The following is a 14,742-nucleotide window of genomic DNA, read 5'->3' on the forward strand; positions in this document are numbered from 1 at the left end:
TTCGGTTACATATGGAATTTTTAGATCGGTGTGTAGAGTTTGGTTTGATACATACCATGGTGCATTAACTATTGCTCGAAGTATCTTGGATTGCGCTCTCTGGATAATCACAGTATTGGATTTGCTAGCACAGCCCCACAGTTCAATGCCATAAGTCCAGATTGGCTTTATCACTGCTTTATATATTAGCAATTTGTTTTCTATTGAAAGGTGGGATTTTCTTCCAATGAGCCAGTAAAGTTCTTTGGTTTTTAGGTCAAGTTGCATTCTTTTCTTTGTTATATGGTGTTTCCAGTTGAGTTTATTGTCAAAGTGTAGCCCTAGATATTTGACTTGATTACTTTGTGGTATTTTTATTTGATTGATGGTTACTGGTGGGCAGGTTCCAGTCTGGAGAGTGAATGTTATATGGGATGATTTTGTTTAGTTTACCTTAAACTTCCACTTCTTCAGCCATATTTCAAGTGAGTTTAGATGCTCTTGGATATTTTGTGTTGCTGCAATAGGATCGTCATGCTTGGCAAAAATAGCAGTGTCGTCTGCAAATGTCCCGATGGTTGTTTTATCATTTGTAGGCAAGTCATATGTATATAGTATGTACAATAATGGCCCTAGTATGCTCCCTTGTGGTACGCCAGAGTGAATAGGCTTGTATTCCGAGACTTCTTCATTAACTTTTACTTTAAACTGCCGTTCGTGTAGGTAGGCTTTCAGTAGGTTGTAGTAACTTGCTGGAAGAATTCTTTTTATTTTGCATAACAAGCCTGGATGCCAGACTTTGTCAAAAGCCTGACTGATGTCTATAAAGGCTGCTGTGCAGTACTGCTGATTTTCAAGTGACTGGTTGATGGCGTTGACTATGCGATGGCATTGTTGTATCGTTGAATCGCTTTGTCGAAATCCGAACTGATGATCTGGGATCCAATTTTGTGGATTTATTTCTGCATTTATTCTGTTTAGGATAAGTCTTTCAAGCAACTTGGAGATTGTTGGTAATAAGCTGATAGGCCTATATGATGAGACATCTAGAGGGTTTTTGCCAGGCTTTGGTATCATAATTATTTGTCCAATTTTGAGTGCTTTGGGCCAGTAGTCACATCTAAATATTGCATTGAATATGTGCAGTAGTTTAACTATGCCCTTTTTGGGTATTTCTTTTAACATTTTTCCGGTTATCAGATCTTCGCCTGGTGCCTTCTTTGGGTTTAGGGTGGCAATTACGTCTCTAATTTCTTTTGGAGTAAATAGTTTTATTCGGTCCTGTATCTGTAGTGGTTCTTCTAATATTTGGTTCGCTTCTGGTACTTAGTCGTCATTTAGTGGAGTAAAAACTTCTGCTAAATACTCGGCAAATAGGTCAGCCTTTTCTTTATCACTTTTTGCCCATGGCCCTGGTGGTGTTGAATTTTTACGTATTGGAGGTAATGCTGTTATTGGCTTTCTCTTACTTTTTATGGGCTTCCATATAGTCTTGTCTTGATAGATTGGTGATGTAATTCGTAAATGACTTATTTTTGACTTCTTGCAGCTTTGATTTTAATTTGTTGCTGATGCGATTGTATCTTGTTCTGCTGTCTGGTATGTGTGTTCGTTGCCATGCAGATCTGGCCTTTCTTTTTTCAGCTACCAGTCTTTTCATTTCTAAAGGTATATTACTTATGTTTCTGTTGGGACTAATTTGTGGGGTAGCTGATTTAGCTGCATACTGTAGTATGTTTATAAATTTGTTATAGTCCTCTTCTATTTCTTCCGGTTTTTTCAGCCTCGTTGTTATTTCGATAGTATCGTGAATTATTTGTCGGTAAGTGTCCCAGTTTGTTTTATTGTTGTGCAGGTGGAGTTTTGGTTTTTTAGTGATAACTGTTGTACTTACCGTTGCTATTATTGGGCTATGGTCAGTAGTTAGGTCATAGCTTGGTGTTATATCTGTATAAGTTATACCAATACCGTTTGTTATGAAGAAGTCCAATAAATCTGGTTTTTTGTTGGGATCGGTCGGCCAGTATGTTGGTGTTCCCGTTGAGATAAATGAGTAATTCTTATTTTGTATAACATGTGCCAGTTCTCTGCCTTTTGTTGTTATAAGTCGTGACTCCCACAAGGTATGCTTGCTGTTGTAATCTCCCCCAGCAATGAATTTTGGTCCTAAAGTTTGGAAAAATTCTTCATAGTGTTCTCGTTTTAGATTATGGCGAGGAGGGCAGTACACAGCTGTTACGTTGACATTACATGGAAGTGCTTCAACGCTTACTGTCGTTGCTTGGATGTGTTCTTCTTTGTACTTCAGTAGTTCATGATGTTTAATATTTTGTTTGATGAGTATTGCTCTACCTCCGTGGGCTGTGCCGTCAGGATGCTCAGTATGATATAGTTTATATTTAGGTATGTTAAAATAAGTTCTGTTCGTAAAGTGCGTTTCACTAATTAAAAATACCTATGTCAATTTTATTTATGTCTAGAAATATTTTCACTTCTTCTGTATGGCTTGAAAGGCCGTTGGCATTCCATTGGGCTATTCGAAGAAATTTAGCCATTTATTTCATTTTTTTCATAAGCATGGTAAGCATGTTGAGGACCATGCTATTTTGTTGGATTAGTTGGTTGAATAGATTCTTGAATTCTTCCAAGAACTTGTTTAACACAGTGGTTGTATCTTCTGTTTGGTTGTGTTTAGTTACGTCAGCGTAGCTCAAGCCCTGGAGCAGTGGATTGGATCATTGTTGTGTGTTTCTTGTGTATATATCATTTGTGTGGATTGTTGATGGGTTTTAATGCTCTCCATTGTTTTTATTGCTTCCTTTGGTAAGTTTCTTATAGTGATCACATCCCTTATAATTGGCTGGGTGGCCTCCATTGCATAACGCACATATGGCTGGCGTCTCCTTTGACTTTTTGCACGTGGTGGTATTGTGTGAGCCTCCGCATTTTACACAGACGAATGGTTTATTACAATATGATTTGGAATGTCCATATTGTTGCCATCTGTTCTGTAGGCCTGTTATATTATAGACATCTTTATTGTTTTGCGCGGGTTCTAAATCTACAAAGAAGAGATTAAGTGGTTCTTTGGTTTTTTGTTGTTTTACATTAACTATGTTTCTCACTTTGTGCCCTAACTGAGATAGCTCACTTTTTATGTCATCAGTATTGGTTGAGTGATGTAAGTACCTGATCACGATTCTGTAGGCTCGTTCTTCTTTTAGTTGGTACGTGTGATGGTATATATTTTTTTCCTTGAACTCCTTAACCAATTTTCGGTATATTTCTGGTGTTTCACAATTTATTTTGACAACGTTGTTTATTAAACTTTTTGTCTGGTATTCTTCTTTTTTCGCTATTTCCTCTAATTGCTTTGTCATCTCGTTGAAATCCTCTACCCCGTGTACAAATATTGGTGGAGGTTTTGGTATTTTGTTGGTTTCTGCGTTTCCAGTATTTTCTTCTGTTTCTTTCGACAGCGGTTGGAATCGGTTACCTGTTTCAATTTCGCTTGGATTTGGTTTGTTGTTATGTATTTTCTTCCTTTTATTGCTTCCCATGACTTGCCAAGCGTTTTTACTGTTTGTTTGATTTTCTTCTTCATCTTCGCTGGTTGATGTCATATAGTGAGTTTCTCTGTCTTCGATATTTGCACTATTTTTACTTGATGTCGGCATTTGCTGCTGAACTGGTTGAGAGTAATAGTTTGTATTTGCTGTCTGTATAGGAGTTGTATGATACTGTTGTTGCATAGTTGGCATATTCATGTTCATTGCATTTTCTGGTTGGTTCATCATTGTTGGCTGCCACTGTAGTTGGTTATTGGGTGCTTGTGTTATTTGTAGATTTATTGGATCACTCTGTATGTTTTGTTGTTGATAAACTGGTTGTCCATTTCTGAACCCAATAAGATTCCCCGAAGGGAACATATTGTTTTGTTTTTCTCACTTATTGCTAATGGGCTTTTTTTATTGTTGTTGATAAGATAATTAGAATTCTTAATCACCGGTTTTTCGGAGCGCTTTAACGATGTTCACAACTCGATGGCCTAGCGACGACTAAAATATGAATGAAGTAAAAAACAGACGTACTCTCAATCCTTTACAATACCTTTACATCATTCTCCATCTATTCCACCATATCGCGTTAGCATAACTTAAGCAACATAATATGTAAGCAACATAACATGATATTATCATGTTAATGAATACTCAGGAAGTAGCTCCTTGTAGCCGAATCATTTAGTGACTTGTAATCGTTGACCTGATTATGCTCTGCATATTGTAGAGAGCGAAACCGGTCGTCGGAAGTTACAATAAATGATTGAGAGTACGCCTGTTTTTTACTTCATTCAAAATGAACTCTCATATACAACCCATTCAACATTAACAAATATGTGATTTAGGCCCGGTCTTTTCACCTCCGAATAACTATTTATTGGTAAGTTTATCCGGCAGATTACATGTAAATCTGTCAAATAAACCTCCTTCTTCTTAAGGTGCCATCTCCGCTACTGAGGTTGGCAATCATCATAGCTATTTTCCATCCAAACCATTCTCAGGTTCTTCAACCATGAAATTCGTCTTCTTCCGATGCTTCTTCCGCCATCTATCTTTCCCTGCATTATGAGTCGTAGGATGCCATACTTCTCGCCCCGCATCACATGTCCGAGATACTGTAGCTTCTTTTCTTTAATTGTAAGTTCAACTTCCTTCTCTTTACCTATTCTTCTCAGTACTTCATTGTTTGTAACTCTATCTACCCAGGAAACCCTCATAATTCTTCTATAGGTCCACATTTCAAAGGCGTTAAGTCGTCTCATTGTCTCTACATTTAACGTCCATGATTCCACTCCATAGTATAGAACACTGTAGACGTAACATTTTGTTAGGCGTACTTTAAGAGCTAATGTTAAATCTTTGCTACATAGGAACTTTTTCATTTTTATAAAATTAGAACGTGCTTTTTCGATTCTGACTTTTATTTCTGCAGTGTCGTCATTATTTTCTGTTATAAGTGTTCCTAGGTAAATGTACTTTTTTACTCTTTCGATCTGCTGGCCCTCTACTATCAAGATTTCGTTAGTATTATGGTTGTTTTTACTAATTTTCATAAACTTCGTCTTTTTGATATTGAGAGAGAGTCCGTACTCCCTACTACACCTTACTATTTTACTCATGAGTCTTTGCAGGTCTTGTAAACTATCGGCTATTATTACTGTATCATCTGCATATCTGATGTTGATAACTAAGATTCCATTTACTCTTATGCCGACTGTTTCATCTTCCAGAGTTTCTCGCATTACCTCTTCAGAATAAGCGTTAAATAATAGAGGTGATAGTATGCAGCCTTGCCTGACTCCTCTCTCTATTTCCATTTCTTCAGATGTTTCTTTTTCAATTCTTACTATTGCTCGCTGATTGTAATAGAGGTGTGTTATTAGTCTTAAATCTCTTTCATCTAGGTTTTTATTTTTTAGGATTTCCATGAGTCGATCATGTTTTACTTTATCAAACGCTTTATTGTAGTCTATAAAACAGACGTAAAGAGGATGGTTAACATCCAAACATCTCTGTGTCAGCACGTTGAAGGAGAATAATGCATCTCTGGTACCCATACCATTGCGGAACCCATATTGAGTGTCACTAATATCCAGCTCCAGTTTAGAGTGTATTCTGGCGTGGATAATTTTCAATAGAATTTTCAAGGTATGTGACATTAAGCTTATGGTTCGGTAGTCACTGCATTATTTTGCATTCACCTTCTTTGGCAAACACACAAAGGCTGATGTCAACATTTCTCTAGGGATGATTCCTGTAGTATAGATAGCGTTGAACAGTTCTACTATTATGTCCAGGTTTTTCTCGTTGACCAACTTTATCAGCTCGCTAGGCAATTCATCTGGACCAGCAGATTTATTGGTTCTCATAGAGTTTATTGCCTGACTAACCTCTGATTTGGTTATCTCTGGGCCTACATCTCCCGTTGGGCTATCTACGTATGTACCTCCGAATAACTTTTATTCGGAGGTGAAAAGACCGGGCCTTAATGACTAACTTTGTTACTATTAAGTTGGCTTTACATTTACGAGTACTCGGGTCCGAGTTATTCTACTCGGATTGCATCTCGGAAGTATAAACGCCTTCTCGGAACCTTTTGTCACTCGGATACGAGTGCGGATCGAAGATTGAAGCGTTTTACATATCTGCTCAGATAGGGACAGGAATAAGACTAACTACAAAGATACTGGGGGTCGAAATGGGGCTAAAGTAGAAGGAGCAGGAACATAAACCTTCTTTGCGAACGCGCATCAGTTTGTTGTTCGGAGAGCTGAGTCGTAGATTCGTTAGGAAGATGGGAGGGTTTAAAGAAGACTAACTACCATAACCAAATAAACAAAGGATACTTACACAGACTGGAGGACTTTCCTACTATTTAACATATGACGTCGTTTGGAATAAAATATCCTCCGATACACATATTGGGTACTTACTGGACACGTTACGGTACTTACTGATACCAATTGAGGGGGGGGGGGACATTCATCTGAGATTCCTCTTTTGGGTAAAACTGGGCTATCTTTAACATCTTTCTTTGGCTTCTATGCCATATTCTTTTTCTTCTACACTTCTTAAAACTTTCTTTTTCAAAAGAAATCTTGTCACACTAAAACAGAAACTTTCCATCCAACACGGTGGGGGGGGGGGGGGGGCATTCAATTCATTCACGACGACACAGACTTCAATGGAACGGAAACAAACAGGAAACAGGGCAAAATTGAGACCAAATCAGGCATCTCATCGGGAAACAGAGGACTTCAATAGGGGACTTCAAAAATTGGACCATATTTGTCCACACAGGGCACAGCAAACAAAGAAATTATGACGCCTTAACAGCTACGTCATAATTCATGGGTATCCATCTACCGGCTTTTCACCTTAAAAATCCAACAAAGGGCAGTAAGTTGATTCTTCTAACCAACACAAATCACTTTTGAAACAGTGAAATCCATTATCAAAACTAATTAATACGTTTTACCGGTAGTATCAGAACAAATCACAACTTTTGCGTATCCATTATGGGTGTTCTTGGATCGCCTCACGCATGAGTTCCACTCGATGGTAAAATCGGAACTGATTCTCCTCGGCGGGGTACCTAACCTTCGAAAATTATTCTGCGAACCTGCTGCGTAATTGCAAGCTAAATTCGCCCTTAATGATGCAACTCTACTAATTTGGAACCAGTCCAATAGGTTTTTGAAGGGGAAACAGGTACTTTCTAAATATTGTGTAATATTTTGAAACATTCTAACAGGGTGAACTTTAAAATATTTAGAACAGGATATAAAATTAATGGATGGAGTTTTTTCAAACGCCACAAGATGAACGCAAATCGAGTAGCAGTACTAGTTGGTACGAGATCGCGTGTAATTTACAAATAGAAAATGGCGGAACTGAGATTTTCTGGAGAACAGATGGGACAGTTTATTGATTTTTACCACCGATCATTTGAATGTAGGAAACAAGAAAAAGGAGAGAAGAGGAGCATGGTTTGATGACGAGTGCAGACAAGCAATAGAGGAAAGAAATGAAGCACACAAAATGTACATAACAAGAAGAACACGAGAAGACGAACATTATTTGACGTCGCAAGACGGAAAGCAGACAAGATATGTAGAAATAAAAAGAGAGCCTATGAAAATGGACAAATAGAAATGGAAGAAAATTTCAAAAACAACGAAATTAGAGGGGCTTACGAATACCTAAAAAAGATAAAAAGTGAGTATAAACCTCAAACAAGTCTATGTAAAGATGAAAGTAGGCAAATAATCAGTGACTGACAGAAAGTCACAGAAACCTGGAAGTATTATTTTCAGACCCTACTTGGAACGCGAGTAGACATGGAATATGAAATGGGTATGAACTACGTAGAAGAGAATGGAGTAGAAAGTCCAACCATAGAGGAAGTTCTCGAAGCTATTAAGGCCCAGAAAAACAATAAAGCTCCGGGAATTGACGAAATACCAGCAGAACTGTATAATAGGGTGCATCGAAAAAGGCGAAAAATTTTTTTTTTTGCGATGGAAAAGTAATACCTCACAAAAGTTGCCCAATCAACTGTTAAGTATTTTGGTAAAATTTTTTCGAAATTGGAAAATATCTTCCGCCCCCCCAAGACAGTTAAAAATTTTGAAGAAATGTTAACAGACGAAAAAAATTTTTTTTGCGATGGAAAAGTAATACCTCACAAAAGTTGCCCAATCAATTGTTAAGTATTTTGGTAAAATTTTTTCGAAATTGGAAAATATCTTCCGCCCCCCCCAAGACAGTTAAAAATTTTGAAGAAATGTTAACAGACGAAAAAAATTTTTTTTGCGATGGAAAAGTAATACCCCACAAAAGTTGCCCAATCAACTGTTAACTATTTTGGTAAAATTTTTTCGAAATTGGAAAATATCTTCTGCCCCCACACCACCAAGACAGTTAAAAATTTTGAAAAAATGTTAACAGACGAAAAAAATTTTTATTTCGAAACGAAAATGTAATAGCTCACAAAAGTTGCCTAACACACTATTTAGTATTTTAGTAAAATTGCGTTGAAATAAAAAAATATTTTCTGCCCCCCACGGCAACTAAAAATTAGAAAAAAATACGTTAATATGCGAATTTCCTTTGTGAGGGAAATGTAATGCCTTATAGAACTTGAATAAATAAATTCGGTTTAAAATGGAAAATATTTTCTGGTTTCACAAGGCAATTAAAAATTTTACTTCAGAAAAGTATACTAAAACATTCTTTTTCTAACAAAATAGCCTAACTTATCCGTCTCCCTGACGTCACCCAAGTTTTTCAATACTAAAATAAATATAAAGCAAAGTATATAAATATTACAAAAAAATATGGTAAAAGCATTCTATTCGAAGATGTTTTCCGATTTAGCACTAAAGTGAGGCATAGTTTTTCTGGAATCAATTCGAATTTTTATAAATCCATCCATCGAATACGCTCCACAAACTGATAGAGAAGCTTGTGTCACAAGCTTGACACATCGTTCTATTGTTTGTGGCAGTGATATTTCTCAATCTTGATGTTAAAAGGGCCTAAGTTAGGATTCTTAATAAAATCCCGCAGATTGTCACTCGAAAATCTAGAGAATATGAATATAGGTGGTTCTGTAAGGTGATATACAAAGATATATAAAGATATATAACAAAGTAGTCGTTTGAATCAAAATTTTTATAGGAGAAAGTTTGAAGACCCTCACGTTTTTTGATTTGGTCACTGGCAAACTTCTTTTGATGTCCAAGGGGTAGATCATTTGAATGTCGCAGACATACAAACCACTGAAGCGGATTTTAAAGATGTTCTCCTAATTGCCGTATTACATCACCCTTAACGCCAGTATTTACGACTGTTTCGTCATATGCAATAGCTGGATTTGATACTTTCTGATATACCAGACAGCGGATACCCATATCCGAAATATTTGCACCCTGGCTCATGTACAAATGTTATGTGTTCTTCCACGATCGATTGACCATAAAACTTGGTACTGTTTTTTACTTGAGCTAAAGTTTTGTCTTTGCGTCGGTAACTTTCTTTTTTACCGTTGTTCTCTCTGATTATATTTGTTTTTGTTTTCCCGATCAATCGAGCTTATCACCATTTTTCTGGGACCTCTTTGATTTAATAGAAATTCGCGCTCATCCGGAGGCACTTTTTGAGATTTGCTACAAAGACAATTAATCAGAGTGTCACATTTGCATGCTGCAAGATCGAAACGTGTAGTTTTACTTTTGTTCTTAAAGCATTGAATTTTATTTTTGTAAAATTCACTGTTTTGCTTGTTCTTAAATGGTTTCATATTTATATTTGTCATGATAGGCTTTTAAAAGCTGAATAATTCTTGTATGTTAAATTATTAGAATTAAAGCCTTTTTCCATATTTCCTCCAATTTAATTGCAACGTGTTCGGCAATACCAGAAAATTCTGGATCTTTCTTGCTGAGTTTTTTATCCTCTTGCAACCACAAAACTTCATCGCTTGTTTGTATTTCGGTAAAACATTTTCAGGTATATTTGGTGGCTGCCCAAAAATGGGGCGGTCCACAGCACATCTTGATTTTATTACCCATGATCCTGGTTTAGCTATTTTAAAAATCTTTAATTTACAAACAACAATAATAACAAAGTAACGCACTGCACCAAACATAAGCGAAAATTACACGCACGGACTCACGAAGCGGGACATTTCAAAGGGGCTGGGGAGACTGAAAAAACAAATAAGATTTTAAATATCGTTTAAATTTGTAATTGACAACATTTTTAGTTTTCTTTAATTGATCTTAGATCGACTTAGCTCATATTTTATTCCAAATAATATAAATTGAAATTTCCATAAAAATCAGATATTTAACAAAATTCAAGGTCGTTGGGGGGCAGAAAATTCGCTCAGAAAAAAAAAATAAAAATACTAATATGCTGAAAAATAACACTAGCAACTTTTTCCCGCTATTAGATATAACATTTCCAACTTTTATTTTTTCGATGCACCCTACTGTATAAGGTAGGTGGCGACCACCTAGCAAGTCACATCCACGCGCACATCAAAGACATGTGGAAAGAAGAGAAAATACCCGACGACTGGAAGAAAGGTATAGTATACCCGATCAATAAAAAATGAGACAAACTCCAGTGCAAAAATTACCGTGGAATCTCTCTACTATATACAGCATATAAAGTACTCACGTGTATTATAAACCAGCGGCTCCAACCACTAGTAGAAAATATTATTGGAGAGTAACAGACGGGCTTCCGACGGGGAAGATCGACACTGGATCAAATATTTACAGTCAAACAGATCTTGAGCAAATCATGGGAACACGATATTGATATTCACAACGTGTTTGTAGACTTCAAACAGGCACACGACTCAGTCAAAAGTAACAAACTATACTATATATGGGCTGAATTGGCAATACAACACAAGCTAATAAGACTCATTAAAGCCACAATGAATGAAACTCAGGCATGTGTACGAATACAAAACCACCGGACAGACTTTTTCAAAATTTCGCAGGGACTAACGCAGGGAGATGGGCTGGTCCCAAAATTGTTTAACCTGGCACTGGAATATGAGGTTAGGCAAATGCAAACTGGACGAGGAAACCTACTGACCAACCGAACGGTTCAACTGGCCGCTTATGCTGATGATATTAATATTATGAGTATAACATCAACGAACACAGGAAACATACGCAGAGTTAAAAACACAAACAAAAATGCTAGGTCTGGAGATTAACACAGAAAAAAACAAAAATAATGACTCAGATGAGAAGAAATATAGTCCCACAAAACATTATACATGAAGATGACATTGAAACGGTTGGAAAGTTTACATACCTGGGAGTAGAAATATATGCCGACGGATCACAAGATGGAGAAATACGGAAGAGAATAACGCAGGCAAACAGAGCTTATTTTGCCCTCTCCCATATATTTCGGTCCAAAAGTGTCAACCGAAATACAAAGATGAGAATATGTAAAACCTTAATTCGACCAATAAAATGCTATGGCACTGAAGCCTGGGTCCTGAAAGAAACATCCAAAAACAAACTCGACACATTCGAAAGTAAAGTAATGAGGAGAATACGAGGACCTGTGAGGGAAAACGGAATTTTCAGAAGTCGATACAACAACGAGCTTTATCAACTCTATAAGGAAACACCCCTGTCAGACTTCATTAGAATACAAAGATTGCAATAGGCCGGACATGTGATAAGAATGGGAGAGGATAAGCTACCAAAAAGAGCACTGAATGCTAGAATGCAGTGAAAGAGACCGGTTGGAAAGCCAAGAAAGCGCTGAGAAGACACAGTAAACAGCGACGCACAAGCCCGTTTAGGAGTTCGTGTATGGAGAAGAGCAGCCACAGACAAGCAAGGGTGGAGGCAAAAAATAAAGGAGGCCAAGGTCCATTAGGTTAAGGACAAAAAAGGGGATTTGAAAAATTTATTATTAATCAATTAAGATCATACATTAAGCTAATGCATTCAGTAATTATTAATATAAAATACGTTCATAGTAGGAATGAACGAAACTGATTGTAGAAATGAATAGAATTACTTGTAAGAATAACCGCATTTATTGTGGGAATGAACGGAATTAATTGTAAGATTAAATTATTAAGATTAAATCTTACAATTAATTCCGTTCATTCCCACAATAAATACGGTTATTCTTACAAGTAATTCTATTCATTTCTACAATCAGTTTCGTTCATTCCTACTATGAACGTATTTTATATTAATAATTACTGAATGCATTAGCTTAATGTATGATGTTAATTGATTAATAATAAATTTCTCAAATCCCCTTTTATGTCCTTAACCTAATGGACTTTACACCGTGTGATTTCTCATATGATTTCACTTATACAGTGCGCTAGAATAAGTGTTACCGCCCCTTATTAACTTATTTATTTTTAGCACATAAGCAAAACGCTCGGACAGGTCGAATTTTAAAATAATCAAAGTATATTATACCATCAATGTTTCGAACTTTACGCGATCCCTCTTCAGGTGACAGGCACAACTTTGATTTTTTTTAAATGGGAAAGTACATTATGTGACAGCTCATTTAAAAGCGTTTGAAATCCTTTTTGAGAGCACAGGTGCAAAATTTCGATCAAATTCTTTTTAAACGCATTCAATTTTTTTTTGGAATCCTGAGAAAATTAATAAGTATTTTTGAAAAATTTAAACGGAGAACAAAATATTACACTATTACCGAGGGCTGAAAGTCCCTTAGAATAAACAAAAAGTTTCTTTTGAATGGTATATTTGAAATTAAAAATCATACTAAATTTTCTCTTTTTCACCCCTGTGACTTATTAAAATAATCATTATAGAAGTTCTCAGGAACTTCAGACCCTCAATAATACTGTAATATTTTATTCTGCGTTTAAACTTTTCAAAAATACTAATTAGGTTTCTCAGGATTCGAAAAAAATGAATACGATAATAGACACACGAAAACTTCCATCCAGTACGGACTACACTTGGAAAACGAAATGAAATTATTCAGCACTACGGCAGAGATAACAGCATTGTTTAACAAATAATTCTTTTTTAAATAATGGTAACACAGAGAAGCTCGGTGTCTCACGATAAGGAAAAGCCGTTACATTTCAAATGGTCAAGCAAAACATTTATTGTTTCAACAACTGCGTTTATTGTTACCATGAACGCATTGATTGTGGTTATAAAACGCAGTACTAGATTGATTAATGCATTCGTTGTCACAAAAATCAGTTTACATCTATGGAATAATCAAATATTACTCTATATTAACAACATTTGTACATTGTTTTAATGAAATCTGTACGTTGTCACAATAAACCAAGGTAATTGCTTATCATCTACGAAATCAAGAAAGTGGTTTGCTGCCAGAATTACCATTATTTATTAAATATACGAACTTATTGGCTGAATAAATTGAGTATTATTGATTAATGTACTCTAGTTATTTTCACAATTATTATTCAATAATTGTGACAATAACAAATACATTCATCAATGTCTAAAAGTTCGTTGAAATAAAAAATTTAATTGTTGTTACAACGAAATACTATTCAATATTAAGAACTAAATTTTTTGAGTGAGCATTTGGATAAACTTACAGATATTTAACCATTATTCTACGAAGTTTGCCGATCAACTAGAGAATTCTGACTTTTCCATTTTAACTATTTCTTTTACTTATTTCAGATTCACGATGGCCCAAATACGGTAGCTCACATTTTGGGTAGATTCTGCGGAAACAAATTACCTTTGAATGGAACCTTGACGTCAACACACGATACACTGTATTTGTGGTTTAGATCTGATGTAACAGTTGCTAAAGATGGATTCCAACTTACTTGGACAGCAGCAAATCCAAGTAAGAAAGTTTTATTTTAATAAATTCATATTTAATACATTTATCATATACAGGGTGTTTCATTAATAATTGTCCATATAGTAACTGGAGAAACCTTAGCACAAAATTAGAAGATTTAACTTAACCTAAAACACTAAAATAAAATGTGGTTCCTTACTGAGTTACAGGATGTTTTATTTAAAAATTTAAAAATTATTTTTGCTCAGCATTTTAAAACTATCCGACGTATCCTTTTTATACTTGACAGAAAGTGCGACTACTATACACCCTACTAAATTGTGATAAACAAACGTTTCTAGATACTACCAGAGGCGTACGACAGGGGATAGTGCATGGTTGACCCTTCTTAAATTGTATGCCACTGGAGGAATTACTATTTTAGTGCCATTTTTAGATTTTCCAATACTTTCTACGTAAATAATATACTCTTCATTGATAACGATAAAGTCATTAGTTTTCGAGATATTTGAAGTTAAATATGAAACGGCACAGTTATTTTGATTAATTTATGATATACATAATATGATTCATAATATGATTAAAATTTAAAAATTATTTGTACCCAGTACTTTAAAACTATTTGGCGTATCCTTATCATACTTGGCAGAAAGTGTAGGTACTGTACACCCTACTAAATTAAGATAAATAAACGTTTCTAGCTACTATCCGAGGCGTACGACAGGGGATAGTGGCTTTTTTTATTAGCAAAGATTTTACTTGCCTTTTGATTTCTGTATGAATCAAAATAACGAAGATAGAAACGTTTAAGCCTAAATTTTACTACGAGAACAATGTAACAGGAGCACTTTACTATTATCCTAAA

General features: G+C 35.6%; 1 protein-coding gene across 1 annotated transcript in view; it reads left to right on the forward strand.

Annotated features, from left to right (window-relative positions):
• The window catches only part of LOC126878468 (cubilin-like), a 447,168-nt gene that overhangs the window by 91,445 nt on the left and 340,981 nt on the right, over positions 1-14,742 (forward strand). Inside the window, exon 11 of the mRNA XM_050641213.1 lies at positions 13,748-13,919. Coding sequence (XP_050497170.1) covers positions 13,748-13,919 — 172 coding nt within the window. The remainder of the gene's footprint in view (positions 1-13,747; positions 13,920-14,742) is intronic.

This window comes from Diabrotica virgifera, chromosome 10, assembly GCF_917563875.1.
Source record: "Diabrotica virgifera virgifera chromosome 10, PGI_DIABVI_V3a".
NCBI classification, from domain to species: domain Eukaryota; kingdom Metazoa; phylum Arthropoda; class Insecta; order Coleoptera; family Chrysomelidae; genus Diabrotica; species Diabrotica virgifera.